This window comes from Phalacrocorax aristotelis, chromosome 2 (genome assembly GCF_949628215.1).
Source record: "Phalacrocorax aristotelis chromosome 2, bGulAri2.1, whole genome shotgun sequence".
Classification (NCBI taxonomy): Eukaryota; Metazoa; Chordata; class Aves; order Suliformes; family Phalacrocoracidae; genus Phalacrocorax; species Phalacrocorax aristotelis.
Genome location: NC_134277.1, coordinates 30,865,770 through 30,891,543, shown reverse-complemented (window position 1 = coordinate 30,891,543; position 25,774 = coordinate 30,865,770). Strand labels below are relative to the sequence as shown.

At 39.2% G+C, this 25,774-nt stretch overlaps 2 protein-coding genes across 2 annotated transcripts in view; one reads left to right on the top strand and one right to left on the bottom strand.

Moving 5' to 3' along the window:
* LOC142052246 (uncharacterized) overlaps positions 1 to 23,374 on the bottom strand; it is a 38,269-nt gene extending 14,895 nt beyond the window's left edge. The window contains exons 1-3 of the mRNA XM_075081990.1: positions 23,191 to 23,374; positions 9,658 to 9,799; positions 9,092 to 9,294 (exon numbers count right to left, since the gene is read on the bottom strand). Coding sequence (XP_074938091.1) covers positions 9,092 to 9,294; positions 9,658 to 9,799; positions 23,191 to 23,374 — 529 coding nt within the window. The remainder of the gene's footprint in view (positions 1 to 9,091; positions 9,295 to 9,657; positions 9,800 to 23,190) is intronic.
* The window catches only part of THSD7A (thrombospondin type 1 domain containing 7A), a 300,728-nt gene continuing 283,767 nt past the window's right edge, over positions 8,814 to 25,774 (top strand). The window contains exon 1 of the mRNA XM_075082924.1: positions 8,814 to 8,885. The gene's annotated coding sequence lies outside the window, so the exon portion shown is untranslated. The remainder of the gene's footprint in view (positions 8,886 to 25,774) is intronic.

Genomic DNA, 25,774 nt, shown 5'->3' with positions numbered 1-25,774 from the left:
AGTGTCCAAACTACGTTAAAAAAATGTTTCAGTGAATTATCCTTTGTCAGTTTAATTCTAGTGTAAACATAACTGGCAAGAAAGTACTTCTCTATAGAGTAGTTAACTAATGTTAAGAAGGTTCATTGTCATTAATAAAGGTAATAGCCAACTGGGGTTTCATATAGGCATTACAAATGTAATAATGGTGTGCAATAAAGGTTCTTGTTCTCGTAAATCAGCTTTTATAATGCTAAAGCTGACATGCTTTTGTTTGGTATATATTCGATGTGCAGTGAATGATAGTTTCAAATTTCCAGGTAAGTACTTGTGAAAGAAAAGCAGTAAGTCCAGTGCAGAGCATGTGTCAGGAGCGTGAACCCAGGACAGGAATGTTCTCCTCATACTCCTTGTACCTTCAGCTTAAAGCAAGGGAGAGGTGAGTTAAAATACTGACATTAATTTAGGATGACACAATCTATTTTCTCCACCCTGTGGAATAGGGGTGACCAGGGATATATATCCATTTGTAAAAATACATTGAATTTTTAATGAAATTAATAACATTTATGTAATAGTTTTTAAAATCTGACAATAATTCATATATTATAAAGAACTAGATACGTTGTCTAGAAGATATATATACACACAAGAGCTCTCATGTTTTGAAAGTAAGTTCTATTAAAATACCCAGGAAGAAAAAAAGGGTTCAGGGAGTATCCTTAGGTACACCTGGATTAGCTACAACTTGGAGAACTCAGTGAGAAGAATGAGTGGATACTTTGCTGCACTGGATCAATGCAGTCTTCTGCACAGGGATTTCTAGACTCCATATACCCTACCCCTATAAGGTAGGGTAGACTTTGAGTTGTCCTATCTCATGACTGAAAATTGACATTCCTACAGGTCTATGGCAACAGCTGTATGCCATCCTGCACTGTTGCTAGGAAAGTCCCCAAAATACTTTGTCATGAGCGACAGTATCGATCCTTATAATAATAAGATTTCCTTCAAGAGACCACATGTGCTTATTGGCGTGGTAAGCACAGAGGCCCACAGGTATAAATCGGAGTGGATGCTTGTAACTATTTCCTCTTTCAATTTCTTAAAGTGTGAAGTGTTGGAATGGTCCTATTAACCTCATTGATCTGAATAAAATTTTCACTGCTTGTTGCACAGGGCTTTTAGCAGCAAAGCTTGCAGGCCTTAGGCAAAATAAATTTACCTGAGAAGCTAAATCCCCATCTGACTTTAAAAAATAAAAAAATTAGCTAGTTCTGCCCTGAAAACATTTTCTTGCTTTAGTTACACAAATGTCACTCTCGGCTTCCAGCAGCTGCTTTGCGCACCCCATCGCTGTTCAGCCCTTGTGCCCATCGTTGTTCTGGGCAATATGGTTTCAGGCTCTTCTTTCCCCCTTTCCCTCCAGGTGCTGTCCAGGCTTTCCTCCCATCCTTACAAAGCTTTCCAGATTTCTGACTCTTGACAGCTGGAAATATTTATTGTTCTGATCTTCATAGTATTGCTGGAGTTAGTGGTAGTAGATAAAAAATAACATGATACCTCTCTTAAAACCTGATTCAAATGTCAGTTCTTCCAAGGCAAGCCTTTATGGCACGGCAGAACTTTCCTCAATGAGCAATTTATATTCCGGTACTTTCAAATGTTCAGTTTTAGGGGATACACAGAAAAATGGATTTGAACAGGAAAGGAATGTCCAACATCTGCTTCCACTCAAGTATACTTTTTATAATCTATTTCTAGTACATCAAATGCACTGTTAACAATTCAATTGATGTTCTAGGAAAAGAAAATTCTTCAGCAGAAGCCTCTTCAAAGATACAAATCTGTTAGGAAAACTAACCAATGGAAGATCGTCCAGTTTGGATGCTTCAGAAATGAAGACAAAAGACAGTTTTGTTTCTGAGGCAAAAGCAGAGGTATCCCAAAATAGATGGAAAATTAAGTATTCTTTTGTGTTTCTTCTGCTTTAGGATGTGTGGCCAAAATACTAAGGGAGTGCCTTCAAACTTCTCTGTTCTTTAAGGAATTGTCCTTGGATAAAAAAATTTAACAGATTTTTTACTTTGTGCTGGGAATAAAATTTCAAATGGAGGAAGGAAAATACATTTATTTAATGATAACTTCTTATTTTAAAACAAAGCTAGAAGACAGTGGTTCGGAAAAGAGCAGGTAAGTGCTGAGCTGCATCGTAGGCATAGGCAGTGTAAGTCTGTCTGCACTTCACCCTCATTTTTGCCTTAAACTTTTCAATGTAATCAGAGGTATAGTTGTGTGCGCCGTCCGAGTCCACACAGTACTAGAAAACTAATGCTTTCTATATAGACTGTGAACAGGAATGCTAATTAGGGTCTGCTGCAGTGGTGATTTCTTGGGTAGACTTCTGCCCACTGAAATAACTATATTAATGTCACTTAAGGCATAGAATATGTAAAATAGTAACAACTCAGTCAATTTATCACAGCTTTGCTGAACTGAGGTGAAAGCTTCCTTATCCCACTCCAATTTGTTGAGTTGTTTAGCTCCTTGACTATGAATGTGTATTTTGTCTCATCAAGTCCCTTAGAGGAAATTTTTTTCCCTTCTATTTTTTGCGTCATTACAAAACCTCTCAAATGTTTCACAAATTCTTAACAGATTTAAGAAGATATTTTTTCCTTCTTTCTTTAAAGACTGTCTGCCAGAACACTTGAGACAATTTCTTTTCAATTCTAATCCTTGATTTTCTCTAAAGGGCCTGAAAAAACCATACAAACCAAATTACAAACACACCTTGCAAGGGTGCTAGATTTGTTTAGAATGTGATGGTGATTCTGCAATATAGCAGAATATTACATTTCAGATATACCTGCCTGCTTGTTCCTGGTGTGAAATGGGGATTCTTTAAAACAAGAATGTCTATATCCATGAGATGCGTAAGGTCTCCACCAATGCATGCAGCATGGGCAACAAACAGGAGGAGCTGGCAGCCATTGTGCAGCAGGAAAACTGTGATATAGTTGTGATCGTGGAAATGTGGGGGGATGACTTGCACAACTGGAGTGCTGCAATGGATGGCTATACACTCTTCAAGGCAAGGAAGAGAGGCAGTAGGGTAGCTCTGCATATTAGGGAGTGTTTTGATTGCCTAGAGCTCAGTGATGGGGATGATAGAGTTGAGAGATTATGGGTAAGAATCAGGAGGAGGGACAACAAGACAGATACCATGGTGGGAGTCTGTTATAAACCACCCAACCAGGATGAAGAGGCAGATGAAACGTTCTACAAGCAGCTGGGAGAAGTCTCACAATTGCTAGCCCTTGTTCTTGTGGGGGATTTCCACTTACCAGCTGTCTGCTGGAAATACAATACAGCAGAGAGGAAGCAGTCTAGGAGGTTCCTGGAGTGCATGGAAGAGACCTTCCTGACACAGCTGGTGAGTGAGCCAACTAGGGAAGGCGCCCCGCTGGACCTGTTGTTTGTGAACAGAGGAGGACTTGCGGGTGATGCGATGGTTGGAGGCCGTCTTGGGCACAGCGATCATGAAATGATAGGGTTTTGAATTCTTGGAGAAGTAAGAGGGGGAGTCAACCGAACTGCCACCTTGGACTTCTGGAGGGCAGACTTCATCCTGTTTAGGTGACTGATTGACAGAGTCCCCTGGGAGGCAGCCCTGAAGGGCAAAGGAGTCCAGGAAGGCTGGACATTCTTCAAGGAGGAAGTCTTAAAGGAGCAAGAGCAGGCTGTGCCCATGGGCTGCAAGACAAGCTGGTGGGGAAGACGACCAGTCTGATTGAACAGAGCTCTTTGGCTGGAACTCAGGGAAAAAAGGGGAGTTTATGACCTTTGGAAGAAGGGGCAGGCAAGTCAGGAGGACTACAAAGGTGTAGCGAGGTTATGCAGGGAAAAAAGTAGAAGGGCCAAAGCCCAACTAGAGCTTAATATGGCTACTGTTATAAAAGATAATAAAAAATGCTTCTATAAATACATTAGCCACAAGAGATGGGCTAAGGAGAATCTCCATTCTTCATTGGATGCAAGGGGAAACATATAGTGACAAAGGCTGAGGAAAAGGCTGAAGTACTTAATGCCTTCTTTGCCTCAGTCTTTAATAGTAAGACCAGTTGTTCTCTGGGTACCCAGCCCCCTGAGCTGGAAGACAGGGATGGGGAGCAGGATGAAGCCCCCATAATCGAAGGGAAAATGGTTAGCAACCTGCCACTCCACTCAGACACACAGAAGTCTATGGGGCGGGATGGGATCCACCCAAGGGTACTGAAGGAACTGGCAGAAGTGCTCACCAATCTGCTTTCCATCATTTATCAGCAGTCCCGGCTAACTGTGGAGGTGTCAGTTGACTGGAGCTTAGCAAATGTGACGCCCATCTATAAGAATGGTTGGAAGGAGGATCTGGGGAACTACAGCCTGTCAGTCTGACCTTGGTGCCAGGGAAGATTACGAAGCAGATCATCCTGAGTGCCGTCATGCAGCACATACAGGACAACCAGGTGATCTGGCCCAGTAAGCATGGGATTATGAAAGGCATGTCCTGGTTGACTGACCTCATCTCTTTCTATGACAAGATGACCCTCTTAGTAGATGAGAGAAAACTGTAGATATTGTCTACCTAGACTTTAGTAAAGCCTTTGACAGCATTTCCTACAGCATTCTGGAGAAACTGGCTGCTCATGGCTTGGATGGGCATACTCATTGAGTAAAAAAACTTTGGCCGCACCCAAAGAATTGTGGTGAATGGACTTAAATCCAGCTGGGAGCCGGTCACAAGTGGTGTTTCCAGGGCTCAGTTTTGGGGCCAGCTCTGTCTAATATCTTTATCAACGATCTGGATGAGGGGATTGAGTGCACCCTCAGTAAGTTTGCAGATGACACCACGTTGGGCGGGAGTGTTGATCTGCTTGAGGGAAGGAAGGCTCTGCGGAGGGACCTGGACAGGCTGGATAGATGGGCTAAGGCCAATTTTATGTGGTTCAACAAGGCCAAGTGCTGGGTCCTGCACTTCAGCCACAACAACCCCACACAATGCTACGGGCTTGGGGAAGAGTGGATGGAAAGCTGTCTGGCGGAAAAGGACCTGGGGATGCTGGTCAATAGCTGGATGAACATGAGCTGGCAGTGTGCCCAGGTGGCCGAGAAGGCCAACAGCATCCTGGCTTGTGTCAGGAATAGTGTGGCCAGCAGGAGCAGGGAAGTGATTGTGCCCCTGTACTTGGCACTGGTGAGGCCGCACCTCGAATACTGTGTTCAGTTTTGGGTCCCTCACTACAAGAAGGACATTGAGTTGCTGGAGTGTGTCCAGAGAAGGGCAACAAAGCTGGTGAAGGGTTTGGAGAGCAGGTCTTATGAGTTTGAGGGAACTGGGGTTGTTTAGCCTGGAGAAGAGGAGGCTGAGGGGAGACCTTGTTGCTCTCTACAACCACCTGAAAGGAGGTTGTAGTGAGGTGGGTGTTGGTCTCTTCTCCCAGGTAACAAGTGATAGGACAAGAGGAAATGGCCTCAAGTTGCACCAGGGGAGGTTTAGATTGGATAGTAGGAAAAATGTCTTCACTGAAAGGGTTGTCAGGGATTGGAACAGGCTGTCCAGGGAAGTGGTTGAGTCACCATCCCCGAGGTATTTAAAAGATGTATGGATGTGGTGCTCAGGAACATGTTTAGGAGTGGAATTGGCAGTGCTAGGTTAATGGTTGGAGTTGATGATCTTAAAGGTCTTTTCCAACCTAAATGATTCTATGATTCTAAAAGATTATATGCCTTATAAGCATAGGTATTTTTTGATAAGATATATATATGTATGCAGACAGAAAAAGTACATAATTTATGTAATGGAGAAATGGGTAATAAGTTAGATACAAATAGTATTAATGGAATACTGGTAAAGAATTCAAAGAGTTTAAGATTAATATAATGGCTAGAAATTGTAGTTTTCTTTTTTGCTGTGGTGGCAGACAAACCAGAGCTTGTGCGAACAAAAGGGAAAACAGTTTCAACCCAGGCTACCCTTTTTGCCAGTTCTTCCCTTTCCCAACCTCCCTCTGAGCTAACATCCCTAACAGCTTCACTTCACAACCTATCTCAGCACTAGCGACGTGGCTCTGCAAAGGCCACGTGCATAAAAATGTGTATTAGCTTTCAAATATGCCCAAGAAACTGCATCTCAGGCAAATGTCATTACTGTTAGTGGAAAATCCTAACATTCAGTATTAAATTTATTTTTTACGAAAGACCTGGGTAAACTCAGTCTGCTTTGTAGGTGCTGCTGATACCCTTAAAGTGACTGTATGACCAACTTGTATGGCCGAATAGGATATAAATGACTTTGACCTTAATGTTTGCTCGTTCTGACAGAAACAGGAACTTAGGAGGCACTTTTACTTTGACCATGCTGTTTTGTGTAGGTTTCATGAGTACCTCGTTTAGAAGATGGATGAGTCATTTTAGCTATCCATTTTTAATACTCTGTGAGATGGGAAAAAATTCCACAAATAACAGTTTTACTTTATAATATTAAAGTCAGTGAGAATTTTTATAAAAAGGAATAGGAAAGAGTAGTGAATTTGTGAACAGTTAGTGACATTTCTGAGAGGTCTGAAGAAAAGAAGGCTAGGGTGGAGGATCTAATTGCTATCTTCAACTACTGAGGGAGTGCTTACAGGGAAGGCAGAACCTCACTCTTCTCAGGCACCCAAAGGAAGGATGAGCAGCAACAGACACAAGTTGCAGCAATGGAAATACTTATTGGGGGGAAAAAACCCAAAACATTCTCCACAATAAGCAGTAGTCAAAACTGAACACATTGTCCAGAAAGTCAAAAACTCCATATTTTTGAAACTTGGCTGGACAAGGTGCTGAGGAAGCTGATCTAGCTTTGAAGGTGCGCTGAGGGGGTTGAACTAGATAATCTCTAAACATCCTCCCCAACCTAAATTATTTGGAATGTATATAGTGATATTTCTAAGTCATAATAATGACCTGGTTGTCTACTTGAAGTGTTAGTCTTGCCCTTTTGATTTAAAAAATAAATAATTTAAACCTGATTTGTTACTAGATTTTGCACCACAGTTAGGAAAGATGATACTTACGTGTGACACTGTTTCTGTATCAGATACTGAAGCAATTTAAAGATGAATCAGTGTACAGTGCTCAGTAAATCCAAATGGTGAGAGTAAGTTTAAAAAAATGGCACTTTTGATACTTTGTACATTGCTTTTCTTAAATCTAATAAAAATAACATGAATTTTCCTAAAACAAGTTTTTAATAATGAAAATTAAACTCGTTAGCTTGGTAAACCATTTACATATCATGAGGTTGAGGTTCGAATATGTTCTTTAATAGCTATTGTAAGCTTGTTTTGGACTGTGGTCCCTTTTACGTGATAGAATAGATGCTATTATTGGTTTTATAGAGCAGGTTTCTGCAAAATTCTGAATGTTGCTGTAAATTAATCACATTATTGCAGGACATGCAATCAAGCTCAGAATTACTCAGTCATAGGTATTGGTGCTAAGCTTATATTTAGACAAGCATTTGACATATCAATCAATGTGATACCATGAAAGATTGATTGAAGTTGATCATACCATAACTCATTTTTGCTATGTGGAAAAAAAAAAATTAGGGGAGGCTAATGAAAAACGGTCTTCTGTCTGCCTGGAATATTTAGATTCCACAGAATGTCTGATGTTCTTTTAGAAGTAGTGAATAAAAGTGGCATTGCTTCACTGCTTTCCTCAAAGTGCATGAAAACAAAACTGGGAAAAAATTGTATTTTGCTGCAGTAGTTGCGGCAAGTAAAGATAAATCTGCTGGAGATATCAGGACAAACCTATTATCTTACAACTTTGCCAGTTTATTTCAGAAAAGGCATTAAAGCAATGATTCGGGTACTCGTGTCGTTTGCCTGGCTTTGCTTCTTATCTATGTCTGAAAGATATCTGTGTGAAAAGCCTTGTTTCTCTTTCAGGTTTGAATTTTCTGACATCCAGGAAGGAAAACCCAATACTTTCACTATTTAGAAAGGGAAACGTAACAGCGATTGGAAACACTCTTTCACAATATGAAGTGAAGATTCATCTTCCTAAGAAACACTTCTCTAAGAAAATGTATGCGATTCTGTCATTGGCTGCTTAATAATTCCAAAAGTTGAGTGATTTACGCCAGACCTGAAGAGCGCTGCGTTTGCCCGCCATCTGTCCCAGCTAATCTCTGAATTCCATCTACTAACGTGGATGACTTACAACTTCCCTGATTAACGGCATCTATCATTTTCTTCGTAACACAGAGCAATTAATCTCGCCCCGTCCCAGGGGCCCGCTGCAGTAATAGGTTTGGGGGCAGAGAAGCAGCCCGCAAAAGTCCTTTTGGAAATAACGCCCTTTCGTTGTGGGTTTTTTTTTTGTTTGTTTGGGTCTTCTTTTTTTTCTTTTACCTTATTTTTCCCCTCTGCCAGCGGCAGGAGCTCCCTGACCCCGCTCTGGCCGTGGGCCCACCCGCGGTGCCCCGGCGCCGTCCGTCCGACCGTCCTTCTGTCCGCGGGGTGGGGCCGGGGCCGCGCTGCGGAGCGGGTACGCTCGGATCCGAGGGGGCGGCGGGCAGGTGCCCGCTCCGGCCGGTCCGGGCTGGGCTGGAGGAGGAGGAGGAGGGGAGGAGGACAGGAGGAGAGGGCGGCCGTAGCTGCATTGCGGATGGAGCCGCTGGCTCTTGGGGAGAGGCGGCCGCGTGATGCCGGGGGGCCGGGCGAATGCCCGCGGAAGGGAGCGTGGGCGGTGCGGGGCACCGGGGGGGGGGGGGGGGGGGCGCGGAGCCTCCGCCCCGCCCGCCCCGCCCCGCCGCAGGAGGGAGGCGCTGCCTCCGCGTCCCGGTGTCGAGGCGAGAGGTGCGGTGCGGTGCGGTGCGGTGAGGTGAGTGCGGGAGGGAGGGAGAGAGGGCGGCAGCGCTGCCCTAGGGCGCCCTCCCACTGCCGGGCAGCGTCTGCCCCGCTCGGCCCCGGCCGGGAGCGGCGAGGTGCGCGGAGCCACCGCGGGAAGGTGCGGGGAAGGCGCGCAGCGGCGGCGCCCGGCTGGGAAGTTACGGGCGGCCTCGGAGCCGGGCTCTCACCTGCGCCCTGCGCTTCGTCACCGCCCCGCCGCTCGGCTGGGTTCCGCGGGACCGTGCGGGGCTGAAGCGCGGGCCCCCGGGCGGCCCCGGCTCGGCTGCGGGAGTTGTTGGCTGCTTCTGGAAGTCGGTGCGCGCTGCTGCTGCCGCGGAGTTGCAAAGCCGCTCGGGCGTCCGGCTGGGAAAACTGCGCCGGGTTGTCGTAGCTGTTACGCAGAGTTTAACAGCCTTAGAAGCGGCTGTTTAGCTGTGGTGTAACTCTGGGGGGTGGGGGCGGGGGGAGCAAAAAAGCATGACGTGAAATCATGTCTATAAAAAGCAAAGAATACGCTGGGTGCAACGAAGCTCTCAAGAGAGGGTTTGGCAGGCTTTCCATAACCGAGCCCTCGGTTCAGGAGTGAAACTGCCGGGTTGCTTTGTGAAAGCAAATAATTGCTGTCTCTGAAAAGCGTTAGGCAAAAGTCTCATTTGTCAGGTTAATTTCTGTGTATTAACAGGAGTTTGTAGTTGCCCCCTTTATGGAGTAGCCGAAGCACAACTCTGCGCCTGGAGGAGCTGGGGGCTGTTACCTATGTGGTTGGTTATAGGGTGTTTTGCAACAGCGCTGGTGAAGTGATGCTGCAAGAGGAGCGAAGAGGTGTGTGAAAAGAGAGCAAAGAGGGGTTGGGACAGGCTTATATCCCGTACGTTGAGAGTTCTCCTTGAGCACTCCTAAACAACCAAAAGGAAAGTACGGGAAAAGGTATAATTTAAAAAATCAGCCTCAGAGTAAATGCTGTTGGCATAAAGTTAAATTCAAGGTGACGATGTTTTCTTTTAAGAACTCGACTTAAATGCAATGTAAATCTGTGGTATTATGGAAACTGAAAAAAATAGTTCTGAGTTATGGATGAGTTTTTATGTGTAGTATGCACTATTTAGTGTGTAACAGTAAGGTTGGGATGCTTAATTCTCAGTTAAAATTCTGCTGTGGCTATATCTGGCAATTTATAAATCAGCACTAAATTTGATGGAGCTGCACTGAGGAAAGTTGTTCTAACAGACTCTTGTATTTCATTAAAAATGTCCACTTTTTAAAAAATGATTGGGTCATACATTAGTTTTAATGTTTGTAGGATTTTTAATTAGTTTTAATGTTTTCAGGATAACATATTAAAATTATTTGCTACTTATGGATAAGTGACAGGACCTATCCTGTCATTTCCTAATTTTAGTCCTCTTTTCTGAAGATTCTGTTGAGGAAAACTTCTTTTAAATTTTTTAATTTATTTTTTCTTCCCCCCGACAGATCTCTTGGAGGGCGTTTGGAAGACAGGGCAGGGGAGGGATGAATGTTATCCAAGTTTCTTAAGAACAGCATGCTGTGCTTTTGGAGCAGGTGATTTTTTAGGTACACGTTATCTATGATGTGTTACTGTTTTGGCCATACTATTGGCTTTATTTTGGAATGCCTTGGTTTCTATTAAGCTATTTTTATAATATTAGATATTAATTTCAGATTTTTTTAAATCAAGATTTGCATGAGTGGTTAATTTTATTAGATCTGTTCCGACTTGAGATTTAGCAGGGCTTTAGTGATGTTTCTTTTTCTTACCTGAAGTTAGGAGAAATTCCGTTGGGTTTATGGCAGTACTGGAGTAATGCAGGTTTTCTGGTGAGATACTTTGTCCAGGTTTTTTGCCCTTGGAACAGATTGAAGCTTAATATTGTCATTGACTTGTCTCTGTAAACCAAGGATTTTAGGGCATCTTTAGCAACTATCACTTTATTCCTGGTGTTTTATAATTTGTTTTACTGGGTAGTACAGCATACCAGAAATTCCAGCTGAGGTTAGGCACTTGGATCCACATTTATCTTCCCACATAGAGCATTTTATGACAAGAGGGAGTAGTGGGAAGCTGACAAAGTGATAATATTCTGACATAGTAATTCTATAGGCTACGTATCATGTCAGTGTACCATATATTACAGCAGTTGTACGTAGTGTATTTGTCACAGCTGGCTGTAAGAGGGGGAAAGGAAACTAGGATTGCCTCAGTTAGGCCCTCCTTTAAATCCACATGAGAGCAACAAAGTTTTTATTTGGATCCTATCGTAACATTAACATGGTCAGAGGAGAAAGGGATAATTTTGATGATCAGTTTGCACTTGATACTAAAAATCTTATTGAATTAATGAATTCTACTAAAGTAGCCAAATCCCATGCTTTCTATTCGTAGTAGTTCCTTTGGTAACTATTTGGTCAATGTAAGCTGGGTGAAATTCCCTTTCACTTCTCTCTCCCTGACTGCTTATATGCTAAAGATGCAAGTCACTGCTTTATCGCAATTGATCAATAGTTAATAAATGTATACAAAATGTATGCAGAATGTAATCAGGAAGACAAAGTTTTTAATTTTTGTCTTAACAGCTGCAAAAGTGTATTAAATTATTTCTTATCCATAGCATAATTCTTCTCCAGCTCTATTTCGTTAGAGCAAAAAGACAATATATAGAAGGTAAAAGGGATATCTTGAGGCTTGTTTCTTTAATAACTTGAAAAAAAATTCTTGCTTCTTCACTTATTTTCTCATGTGCTTGCAACTTTTACATGATGGGGTTTAAAACCAGGAGTAAACTTGTGGTGAAGGAGATGCAGGAAAAGATGAGCTAGAATGCTAATATGCACATAGACCACAGGTATTGGTCTGCTATTCTGGATTGTTCTGATGTAACAGTTACTCTTTCTTCCAGAAGTAAAACTATTCATGAGCTAAATATATTCAATACCTTCTTTCCGCTGTTAGTTTCACTTCTTCCAAGGCTGGAGTGCCTGTCAGAACTGTGCCCTGTCCTCAAACCACATGCAAGGAAGACACCCAAATAATACAAGAAGTGGTTGTAAAATTTATTTCAATTTGCAGACCACTAACAATTTTCTTGTGGAAGTAAATTTTCCATTTAGATCTTGTTGTCAGTAGGACAGTTTTTCTTAGTTATGTATATTAGACCTCTTGGAGGTCAGTCAGATGTTACAGGTTGAAAGTTACTGTTATAAAATTTGGGAATCCACTTTAACTTTCAGATGGTTGACTGGTGGTATGTGTTTGTTTAGCAGCTTTCTTGAAGTTTATGAATGAAAACCCATCTCTCTTTCCACAGTTGTCCCTTTCTCCTCTGTTGTATATTTGGCAAAAAGGTCGATGTCACAAGCTGATGAAGTTGAGGCCTTGGAATGTTGTAATTAATTACTCCTCATGTTCATAACGTATGTAAGATTTGTTCTGCAATAGAATTTAGGGGGTGATTTGGAAGTAAAGGAAATATTCACCTGGACTACTGATGTAATATAACAATGAAAAAAGCAAAATATAACCTTATGATGCCTGAGGAGAGAGGGCTTTGAAAGATCTAATAAAATATTAACATCATCTCATAATAACTTAGAATGAGATGAAATGTTCTGATCACTCATGTTCAAGAAGAAATAACTGAAACCAGGCCAGGTCTTGAGAATAGCTAACAGGATGGTGTGAATGTATAGCAAGCCTGTGTTGTCATAGAGATAAGGGAGATCCTGGTTTGTTTGACCAAGTGAAATCCCAAGCAGGATATGGATTCCATGTGCAAATTCAGGAGGGGATCAGCACAAGGGAAGCAGAACCTTGTGATAAAGGACATTGCTGGCACAAGAGCAGCTGAGTATCTACTACCACTGAATAAAATTTTACTGCAGAAATTTGGAGAACATCCCCCCATTAGAGCAAATGGGTTCTGAAGCACCCAGTGGCAGCAGAGGGGGATGGGGAAATACTGCAGAAGTTTTGAGATGGAGCTTGCCCATTTTCCAGAAGGGATTATATGCTTAGCAGTGGCATGGGCCCAGGGAAATGGTTGCATTTAGCTTCTGTCAAAGCTTTAAATGTCATGCCACATAATGTGCCAATCCAGTTCCCCTTCAATCTGTTCAAAACGCAGCTTCAGAAACCCTTCATTCTTTTTTGGCTCTTGCCAATGTTTAACCTCTCTTGAGTGACTTCTCTTCTACGTCAGGCTTAAGCTGCTTGCCTGTGCCTTAGCAGGCTAAAGCCGCATTGTGTGCAGCTTGTCCCTCTATTCTTGCTTCTTTTGCCTTTCCTTCAGCAGCCCTCTAGGCTGCCTGATGTGCGAGATTCATCTTTCCTCCTCTCATTCCTCAGTCTGTGCTTAGGACTGGCTCCTTCTCTGTATGACCTGCCACACTCTTATAAATTCCCCCTGAAAACACATAATATTCCAAATAGTTTCTGATCATAGCCCTTTCATAAAAGAAACATGAAAAAAATGAGCAAGGTAGGTGTTTTTAGACATTCTTCTTTTACCCTAAAATCTCAAGGGCAGCAAGGAAAATGTCCGCAGTGGTTTGTGGAGCTGAAAATCTGATAACGATGACAGAGAATTTCAAAAGGACAGGAAAGACAAGTTGAGAAGAGCATTAGTCTTCTTGGGGAATCTTGTTCTTTTCTTCTCTCTTTTTCTGTGTAGTGCCTAAGAAAATGTCATTTTGCTTTTGTGTGGCAAGCCAGCATCTTCAGCAGAACTACTTGCATTTCAGATAATAGCACAGGCTTCTATTTAGCTCTCAGTTGTTCCTTAGACACGTCTTTTGGATTAATCCATTAGCAGCCATCGTAGAGGATGTGCTGTACTCTTTCTGGTTGAAGTCAGGATGACAAAGCTTGGGAAATACTACTCTGTGGCTTGGTGGATACATAGGTAGCCCATATGCTTTGGGACTACTTGTTTGTCCATTTGGGTAGAAACAAGTTTATTTCCACTACAATTTTATTTAGTAGAGAGGTACTTTAAATGGGTAATTTTGAATGTCATAGGTTCTAAGTGGAGCAGGATAAGTGATACTAGCCCACCTCTCTCCCCTGGCACATTAGAAGATTGATATTGGCTGTAGTGATATGGAAGTGGAAGTCCAAAAGGCATCAGACAGTTGAGTCTGAAGTGTGGACATCATCACTCCAGCCAGCGTGGAAAAATTGAGACACATGTTTAAGCCATTGTTGTCAAACTTGGATGATTTTTTTGAAATATCTCACTATGTTTATGAAATTATTTGCCTTCTCTCTAGTTTTTTATGTCCTCACTCTTGATTAATATCAATTTTTTGGGTTGTTTTTTAATTTTTTTAAAGCAGCTTCTCGTCCTGTTTGATTACTAATCACTTTATTCGGCCTACTTCTGTGCCTCTTAGTATTTGGATCCCCAGAGCTAAGGCAAAAGAAAGTATAAAGTTGAATTTTTAAGCAAATGCTGTCGGTGTGTCAAACTTATAAGTATATGAGGTCCATTAGAATTGTATTTAAGTGTCTGTGGGTAATTTACAAAAATTAATATTGTGAATAGTATTAGACGGTTTTTTATTATGTTAAAGTGCTGGATAGAAATTTCATGGAGTGTTTAATATCACTTTTACTTAACAAAATTTCAACTAGGTTGTAAAATTATTTAATTTAGGATAAATTGCCTGAGGGAAAAGAATAAACACATTATTATTGCCTCAAATAATTTACAATACAGGGTCTTTACTATGCAAAGAGTAAATTGTGTTATCTATCTGAAATGCAAATAGTCCTGTTGAAATCCATAGTGTCATAGGGAGCCAAAATTACTTTTTTTTTTTTTTTTAAAGAATGAATGTGTTAAATTAACTTACTATCTTTAATTTTAAAATCTATGAGTTCTATCGTGTATTTACTGTTCTCTCTCTTTTCTTTGTGTTTTTACTGAGCTTGAGACTTGTTTGTGTGTGCTTGAGGAAAGAGAATGGAAGTAAGAGCAGCCTACACCAGATCAGTCAGTAACAAATTTGAAATAAAGTTATCACCTGCTTTAATGTAGGTGTAGGGTTTATAGTCCTAATTTGAAATTAGCCAGTATCATAAAAAAGCTAATCAGAAATCTACATTTTTCAAAAATAAGCTTTATAGAAATATCCTTCTGGATGCTGTGATTCTTCTTTTAAAAAGATTTAAAGGTTCTTCTTTAAAAGGTCAAAGTCCTTTGACTGGAAAAGCTTCTCTTGCTTTGCTTTCAGGGGGACTTAAAATCTAAATGTAGTATTTTAGACTCTTCTCAGTCTTCAAGGGTTCTGTTCTGTCACTGAAGGGGAGATATATTCTCCCATTGACTTCAACCATGTAAGAATCCATGTAAGATTGGATTCTAATAGCCCAGTAACTGTATAATATGGTGGTGTTCCTCCAATTAAATGCCTACAAAAAGATTAATCTTAAAATAATAGAGGATGGGTCAAGACATTTTGAGAAATCCACTACAGTGACTATGTGATTATGTGAATTATCAGTTGCATGTAAATCTTCCTAAGCATGATGGATAGAAATCCCAGATAGAAATGGTTGTAACAATACACCTTTTGTGGTCTTTGAAATAAATTTAATAAATGTTTTGGAGATTGACTAATATACATATAATGACTTTTTTGTTTAGATCAATGTAAAGTCTAATATATCTTGGAGATTAGTATTGATCAGAGTAAAGTCAAAATCAATCTTGGATTTTGAGGGTCATTACACTTGGAAATAGGATGCAATACAGAAGACACTGCAAATTTTAAGTTGTAGAAGGCTTTTACAGTAATTATGGAAAAATAAACTTTTACTTAGTTTTAGTATCTAAAAAAATGGACAACCTGGTAAAAGATACTTAAATAAGTAATAAATTAAACGACTTATATCTTTCCTTAGTTTGATGGATGATATCCAACCTTCTTGAAGTCAGTATTAAAGTTCCCTTTCGCTTCAGCAGGAGAGGAATTTTGTCCTCCCTGATTGAATTCATGAGCTGGTGTTGAGGAAAAGATTAACCTATGTTTGTTTAGAAATAGTTTTTTTTTAAATGGTAAATTGTTTCCTGTCTTGACTCTCTGCCTTAGATGTTCTAGTCAAATTTAATCTGTGCAGCTGGAGAATTACATCTGTAGAGAAGTGAAAGAGGTAAATTACCATACGATGTACCCTTCAAATATTGCATAGCAAGCATAATCGATTTCACTGAAGGTGAACTAGTGCTACTTGCTAAATAAGAAATGTTTGAACAGAGTTTTTTAATAGATTTTTTTTTTTTTTTTTGCTTTGCCCAACAAAGTCTCTGGCCAGGGTACTCATTTAAAAATAACCTGATGGAAGTTTTGAAGATCTTGTCTGAGAGTTTTCACCAGAAGTAAGCCTTTCTGAAAATCTGACTTGACTGAAATGTCTGTTCTGTATAAGTTGAAATAGTGCAAACAGTATTTTATCCAGGGTTCCTCTATAAAAGATATCTTGCTTTCCCCTTACATTTTCAGAACCTATTAAAATAACTGAAGGTTATTCTATTTATCTTCTGTACAAAAGTCTTGTTCCGATGCAACTTTTTCTGCAGAGACCACTGATTGATGCTCTCTGCAATTAACTGGTATAATTCCATTGATGTCTGTGATTATACTTTGGCCTATCATCTATCCTTACATATTAAAGTCTCAAAAACTATAGTTAAGCTGATAGATTATGCATTCATATTTATGAATGGATACATATTTATGATCTTAATAATGTGTTTGAATGCAAATGGAAGTTTATATATACATGCGTGTGTATATCAGATTCAGGGACCCTGTAGCATTGTCCTTGAAAATGAAAGCCTTGTATAAATGCAAGCTATTGATATTGGAAGTGATCTTCAAAGCTGCTCCATTTAAAGACATTTAACTATTAATAATGAGCTACATCCCAGATATAGCATTAGTTTGTATTCTGAGAGATCAAAGTGCCAAGATTATAGATAGCAGTTCTGAAGGCTATGAATGTCCTTTTACTAGAGCAGCTCTTCTTATCAGCGGACTTCTCCTGAATTTCTCATAAGAGTTATCAGCAGAGAAAATCTGCAGTGTGTATATTAAGAAATCACCTTGTTTGTACCTGAGATAACACTTCAAAATGTATTAGCAGGAAGTTTTAGAGAGAGGACTAATATATACCACCTTTTGCTGCATTGAAAGTAATATAGTTACTCTGGATTTAAGGTAGGCTGGCTGAGCAAAAAAAAATAAAAAAATCTGATAACTGTTTTTCAGAAGAAAATTATTGTATAATCAGAAGGAAACTATGTTTAAAAATGCCTCAGAAAATGTGACTTCTAGTGTAGAAGTATTTTTCTTCTTACTCAAATGGTTTGAATGAAATTTGCAATATTATTATTTTCCAGTTGACATTTCCCACACAGGACTGTATTTAGGTCAGTTTTACTAATTAGATGAAGTTTGTCCACAAGCATATCCTAATGCTTCCCATTCCTCTTCTGTTTCAGATGCTCACAAAAGAAGATACTAGAATTGAGGGAGTTGTTATTCTTTAGCTTCCTGAAAGAAGGAAGCAGTATAGTAATAATATTACATTATAATAGTAGCATTATATTTTCTGATTTTTGATTTTTTTTCTCCAATGCAACTAATTCATTGTAGTTAGAAAAAGTAATAATATTTTCTGTTGTGCTCGACCTTTCTATTAATACTTGCTTACTGTAGGAATTATTAAATAACACAGAAGGAGCTAATCTACCTTGAGCTAACTAATCAGCCTCAAGATGTGAGTTATTCACAGCGATCTATTCTTCATAGTATGGAATTCAAATGCTAATATGTTTAATGTGTGAGACCTTTAATGGAGAAATGTGTTATGAAAAGTGATGCAGCCACCTTATTTATTTATTTATTTTTGAAGGGCCCACTCAAAATGGGTCAGGTTTGCACTGTTCAAGCTGACTTTGAGAAAGTTTGGTGGCGGTATGAAATTTGACCTATATTTTTGAACTGGGACTTTGGAAACTGGGCTGAAAGAAAAATCAAGCTTTATAAACTTTTTCTGCGCATAGAGATGTTGATGTTTGGCCACTGACTTCATCCTCTTCAAGCAGTTCATATATTAAATGTACATCTGAGTTGGGCGCTGTTTTATTTCATCATTGGAGAATCTTATTCACTAAGTGAAGTTAATTATATCTGTGTAAAAGTGGAGGAGGCTTAATCACATTTAGTCAGGCACATGCCTAAAAAGATGATGCTGTATGTCCAAAAAGCAGTTCCTTATAATTTTTTAATGCCTTGTTGCTTTTCAGTAAGGGAATTAAGTACTTTGAAGTAAACCACTATTTTGCTTTTAAGACCCTGAAGATTATTTTAGCACTGATACTTTGTTGCAAAGCAGTGCTGCTTTGATTGCTGTCAGGAGTCTCTAATGCTGTTTTGCTTGAACTCTGTCTCCAACTATGTTAATATGCTACAGTTTCTCACAGAGAAAACGGGTCACAGTCCAGATTTCCTGCCTCTTACGGTAGTAACTATTCCTCAAGGAATACTAACATTGTCTGACTTTGAGTCTGAAAATTTGACAGAAATTTCAGTCCATTTTTATTTAGGAAAAAAAAAGTGAGTTTCACATCAGTAAAAGCATGACATCGGCGATGCCTGTTGGTTGCGTAGCTTGGTGTGTTGCTTTATTAACTACTACCAGAATTCTACTTTTCCAAAGTGGAAAGGTGGCTGCAGGAATTCTGGAAAATTTGTGAAAGGAGAAGAGCTATTTGGTCTTAGTTACTGTAGTTTTTGTTTTGGTGACCTAGATGGTTCTCTTTCCTCTGAACGTCTCCAGCCCTTACACCATCCACGTCCCAACAGCTCTTTATTTTGCTAAGCACTCTGCATAAAAGGATAGCCTATTCTCTGTTTTTCCTATACACCAGAACCTGTAGTGATCACAAAGGAGACTGATGCTTGGGATTTTTGGCACTGAGTGACACTAGTATTTTGGTGTCATTCAGTATTTTACATGTTGATCTAGTCAGGATTAACAGATTTCCTGTAAGCATGTGCAAGGTCCACTTTAAAAATGAGGAAAATGGGTGTAGAAATCATCCATGACACAAAGTGATGACATGATCTGATCCACTAATGCCAAAGGCAATGGAAAGACTTCCATTAGATGGAGTCCTCTTGGACTACTTTCATGTGCTCCTCAGAGCATTTCTGATTCCATGAAATTGAAGGGCTTTCTAGGCAAACTTCTTCCAACTGTCCATGATTTTTCACTTATAAAAATGTAGCTTTGTGTTATACAAGTTTAGTTGTTTTCTGGTACAGTTTTGCCTGCCCCGGGGAAGCTTTTGGGAACACTTGGGATTGTTTTTCTTCTGGTTTCTGCAAGAAGCTTGTCAAGACTTGAAGAGAACTTCTTAGCTCTTTGTCATGATGGTAGAAGTTTGGGCGACCTAGCTGCTTAGTCAACTTGCAGAATCATTAGAAGTGACCTTATCTGGGGAAAAGAACAAGTATTTTACACAGTTCTGCTACAATCAACTTTATACTATGAATTTGCTGCATCAGAGGAGAATGCTTACTCATGGGAAGCAGAGGAATTAAATGCCTCCAATCTGAGTGCCGCAGCTCTTTGTGTATGCTGGAGGCATAACTTGTCATAAAAGAGCTACTGATAAAACAAAGGCCCCTTTCTATTACTTTTTGTCCTACTTGCTCAATAAAAAGTACAGATAATGATTAACAACACTTACTGTAGTCAGGCAAAAGTAAAATGAAGTTATTCAACTGAAGGAATTAGAATCTTTTTGTTGCCTAATTTATGTGATTTTTTTTTTTAAGATTGTTTGGTATAATCTTGTGGTTAGCCTTATAAGCAGTTTTCTAATGTAATGTCATTATATAGACTCAGTGACATCTTAGGGCTGACAGCCGACTGACGTTCAGTGCAGGCAGTGGAGGAAGAATGGCTTTGGGTAAAATTACTTTGTGAAGCATTTTAAAAAATAACTTTTGTCATATTTATTTGCTTGTTTCTCATGAACAAATAAGACTTTTTCTCTCAGAAATATAAATGGAAAAATATGCTAATAAGTAGAAAATTCCTTCATGTACTTTAAAAAAGGGTTACAGTACCAAGAACTGGGGTTCTGATTTCAGGCTTCATCAGCCAAAGGATGCTCTTTGGAAAAAATTCTGCCTGAGGTCACAGCTAAAACATTTATTTAGTCTTGTTATAAAGCTTTGTGTCTTAATAGGCTTCCAAAGGAAATTAATAGTTCAAAACCACATCTGTTAGTAAGTAATTTAAATAACTTTTTAAGCTAGTAGTCATTAATCACTTACGTAGTATTTCTGAAGAACAGTTCTCCAACAGAAAATAAGGTATGTCAAGACTACAATAAGAGAATAAGTTGACAGTCTTCAATATGTGAAACAATTCTTCTACTTTGCTTCTTGCCATTAATTCTCTTAACTAAGTGAGTAAGCTTAAGTGCTTTCAGTATTTAAGGTTGAGCATGGACACAAGCTTGAGCTCTAAGGATGTAAATAGTAGAAGGGACTAGGCTGTGGTTTAAGGTATACAAACATGTACAGTGTGTCCTAATAACATTTAGGTAATGATTTAAGGTAAGTTGTTTGATATCTTCAGTACAATTAGAAAAACTTCCGTGTTAAAGCCATTTAGAAAATAAAAAAGTTCATCACTACTTTAAAAGGAGCTCAACTTCAGATAGTGGTGATGCTTCTGCAAGGATTCGTGTGATGACATTTGGAGACTTCAGGGTTTCTTTGGTGTATATAAACCTTTAGCATTTTCTTGTGGGATGACCTGGGCTAAACTCTAGATAGATATTCCCCCTATCTGCTGTAGAAACCCTTATGGCCCATTATGGTTTTCTTTTTTGTTTGCAGTTTCTTATTCACCAAAAATACCATTCTGAGTCAATGGAAACAAAACCTTGAGTAGTGTCGTCTTAGGCTTAGCTAGGTCCTCAATTTATGTACAAGTGCAGTTAATTGCATTTCTGAATTTGGTATACATTAAGATGTGAAAGAAATAATATAGCACCAGTCATAATGTGGGGAGACTATTTTTTTTAACTTTGACCAGTTCAATAAGTATTTGAATAACTTCTAAAAAACTTACTGGACACACATTTTTTTCTTTCAGTTCCTGAAAATTACACAGAAAACTCCTTCAGTTCTTGATACCTTGAAAAAATAATTAATTTTTTGTTAATATAAAGATTTTAATATGTTTGCTCTTTACTGCTGTTCATTGGTTAGTTTATTAGCAGTAAAGATATATAAAGATGTTAGCTTAAAATACATACTGTACCAAAGTTACTGAAATGTAAAATCTGGATGTTTTTTTGCACTTAGAAATGTTGGGGAATAGAAAGGAAATTATAAGAGTATGTCTACTGGATCAGAGTAAAGTTGAAAATTTTCAACACTAGCAATAAACTGATTCTTTAAGCATAAGAAACAGGCAGCACAAAATGATCTTTTGCTTGGAAGAGTCTATTGGCTTCTGGTGGTCAGCAGTTTGGTGTATTCCAAGTCTAGATCTCTGCGTGATCATCATGTTTAATGATTTATGCTTTACTACCTTCTATAATCCTTCATTTTAGCGGGTGACCTTCAGAGTATGTTGTGACAATGAATTCCACAAAACTCTTAAGCATCTGTAAAATAACTCTTCCTTGTGTTTGAAAATTGCCAATAATTTTATAAAATGACCTCTAGTGTGTAAGCCTCCATTTCTCTTTTATACCCTTTTGTTTTTATGGACCTCCATTCTAGCCCCTCTGTATGCATTTCTCTTCCATGATGAAAAATACTTTTCTTATAAAAATCACTGTATAATCTCTGAGCATCCACGTTGCTACGCCCCATGTCCTTTCTAGTTCTTTTGTATCTCTCTGTGATGGAGTAGAGAGAACAGCGACCAGAATTTGAGCTACCAGAGCTGTGTGTTTTTATAAAGTTACATTATGATTATTCTTGGTTTGTTATCTAAACCTTTCCAACTACGTCTTCTCCCACTCTGTCCTATTGCCAAAACTAATAGATTTTTATCTGCTGCTAGACACCAAGACGGTGTTTTCAGAAAGATGTCCTCGATGACTCTAAAATGTCATCCTTATAAGCTGGTATAGAGCCAGCTTACATGTATGTTTATATGTAATTGGGGTTGTGTGTGTATTTTTTTAACACGTTGCATTACATTACATTTGTAGGCAGTGAATGTCACCTGTAATGAACTTTCCACACTTGTGGTTGTGAGATCCTTCTGCAACTTTGACCACTCTGAATTGTTAGCAGGTGTTTTCCCCTGCCCGTTCCTTTTTGAACAGTTACCTTTTCTTCAATTATGAGTGAAGGTTTATATATAAATATATCTATATACAGATATATAAAATATCACATAGTTACAGATATATTTGTAGTTATATGATATGTTTCATATAATATGGATATAATATATATAAAATATATTACATATATATATAAAATATATAATATAATATATGAATATAATTCTTTCATAGATGTAACCTCTCCTCTTATTCCTGTATCATTTGTATCTTCTATTGTCGTCTTTCTACTACTGTTACACGTATGCAATAGATATCTATTAATAGTCTATTTATGTTACATGAATAAACTACCACTTTACACACACGAGTCTATATGGACATACATACATATGAATTCACATACTCCCATTTTTTATTTTAGAACCAATATAAAAGCGCAAACATATTTAATCTCTGCCTTATTTCTAGTTTTCATGTATCCTTTTTAACCCCTACACTGACAGTTTTCTAAAATTGTCAGAGAGTTTCTAATCTAATTTTGTAGCCATTCTTTCTCATGTTAAAATTATAGCAGTGTTGTCTGAGAGTTCATTCTGGGGTGACTGAATCTGAGATTTATACCAAGATGCTTAAAAATAGCAGCTGGCATCAAAAGTAGTTTTTAACAGTCCCATATCCACCTGAACAAAATCTGTTACGCAGCTTCGCCTGGAGACAGGGTTTTTTTGGGGCCCTGGATTATATTTATTCTTATAAAGTTTAAACTTTGTAAGGCTCTGGCTCTGCAGTTTTAGCCTCTGCTTCAGTGGGAAGAGCTATTGTCATTTATGAACAGTTCACTGTAATTTTGCATGGAAATACTTGTCTGTCAGAGAAGTTCCACAACTGGAAAATGTATTCAAAACCCATTCTGCACACCTCAATAAAATCCATACCTTCTCCATTGCACCTGGCTCTCGTTGCTCTTTCTGCAATTGCTAGTGTATCTTGAGGAGATTTATTCAAAGAAATACCAAACGTATTCATACCTTCTTGAAGGTGTTCCCTGTGGTACGAGAATCGCATATGGATAAGCAGTGTCTGTATGTGTGTGTTCATCGCAGGTGCAAACACTGCCATCGAAGCGTGTTCCTGAGCATGTGGGTTCGGTGAAGGCGTGGGTCTGTTCTGTGGGATGCTGTATGCACCCTTTGTGAATCCTCACCTGGAGGCAGAGGGAATTTTCTTTGTCCTGCATGCCTGTTTTTATATAGCAAAGCATCAGGGACTTGCTGGCAACAGGGTGCTGTCCTTGGGCTTGCAGTGAAGGTGAAGGTTAGACCCAGGTCAAAATTGTTCATGTGCTATGAAGTGTTACGATTTTAAGTATTTGTTTGAGAGAGCTGGATTATTGTCTGTATGCAATACTAATACTGCTTCATGCCATACATAGAGCCTTTCAGATATTCAGGGGACTGTACTGGTGTTTTGTATGGTTACTCCTTGGTGGTTGTGTGTTTGGATGTCCTTCCACACTATGAATTTATAAGCGTATTTAAAATACGGCTTTTAGTCTGTGGTGAGTAAGGACATTCTTATTTGTTGTTTTCCCTGCAGTTGAGTGCAACAAAGAGCCTCTGTTTACTGAAGTTTACTGAGCAAAGAGTTCAGCTGCATCTGAACAACAGAATTAAGTAATATCGGACTCTCCAAACAAACGGGAAAGGATTAAACCAATTCTTTCCAGCTGAGAGGCTATGTTAACAGAATAAATAAAATTGAAGGAGAACAATGATCTCCTTATATAAGAAGTAAGCTAGAAGTGCTTTAAAAATGTGTTTAAAAGCTGGTTGTCCCTTTTATAATGTAATTAGATCTGAAGAGACATACATGAGATTGAGCCGATGTCACCTAGTCAGCCCTGCACTGCAGTGCTTCCAGCAGAAAGCTGTTGCAGATGAGAAGTAGGGTTTGGATGGGTTTCTCTTGGGTTTTTGTGTGGTGTTTTTTTGTTTGTTTGTTTGGTTTTTTTAAAAAAAGAAATGCTTCTTAAATGCACAGTATTTATTTACTGTGACCTCCTATGTTACGTTGATTATAATTAATGTTGAACTAGGGTACATCTGCACTTCATTTTAAGAAGAATGAACTGGAAAGCATTGCTTAGGCTCGTTAAGTAGTTGTGCTCTGTTTTCATACTGAGAAAAGTTGCTTCTCATTACGAGAAGAACCACATATTTGCATATTTCCAGAAATGGTCCCATTTACTGGATGTGAGTGCTTTTATCCGAGTTCCAGTTCAAACACTGAAAGCAAGACTTAGTCTGAGGACTTTTAATAACAGTAGGAATACATGTAGGTGTTATCTTTACTTGACTTAATCTTACCTGTCAGCTCTGAAGGCTTGTGCTTCTTGGTTTGCCGTCTGTTGATTGGCTTTTGCCTGGGCAGCAGAGGATGAAAAACTGCTCTTGCAGGCAAAGTCAAAAGCCTGAGGGGGCTGAAGCTACTGTCATTTCTTACCATTGGCCTCAGAAGGAGCTGGGTCTGGGCCAGAAATGTTGCCTGTCTTCCTCGTGGATGCCATTTTCTCCCCAGCTCCTTATCTGAACACAAAAATACTGGGAAAAATACAGAAATTCATGTGAGCTTTTGTTGCTCTTCTTGTCCTGGAATCTGATTTATATGAGAATATTTTTTGCTTGTTGGTGTTAGAAATAATCAAAATAATTAAGATGGAGAAATGAAAGAGTCTTTGAGTGTTTCTCATGTGAGACATAATTAAAAACTAAAGCCATGATTAATAATTTAATATTTATTAAATTACATTGAACTGGGGCTTGAGAAGAGGAACGATCTTAGCATTTTAATTTCCAAGATAAAAAGGGAATAGTTTTATGGATGGGCATTTTTCTGCAAGAGATGGTGGTTCTCCTGCATTATATACTATAACCACTGAAACAGGCTTGCTTTTCTACGTACACCTGCTTCTTTTAGACTTATACAAATGAACAGGTTACTTGAAGATATAATGTGGCCTATCCTTAAAGGTCCTTTGTGGGCAAGATTAACATCTGCCTTCACTTTAAGCCAACCAGAAGTTATACAGAAAGTGCTGAGCACTTGTTAAGCTCTAGATGAGACCTGAAATACTTTCCATTAGTAGATTGTTCTTGCTACAGGTTTCCCCTTGCATTTAATACAAAATAGGATTAAAAACTGCTGAACTTCAATCCTGTTCTAGCATTTTGTTATCGCATATGTTTAGCTGACTTCAAGTTAAGTATTCTGTGGCAGGTTTGCCAAATTGATCCATACACAGCATCTTGCAGAGGCCAGCGTTACATCGCTGGTCCCTCTTCAATCCCTTGCTGTGAAAAATGCTTCACTTTCTTGGTTGCTTTTGTCCATAACCTCTTGATATTAGTTTTTTTTTTCCTCCCCTCTGGCAAACTACTAGAAGTTTCTGGGGGCAGCACGTTACCCATGAGCTGTGTGTCAGAAAGCCCTGATCTGCTCCAGCGTTGTTCCCCTGTTGCT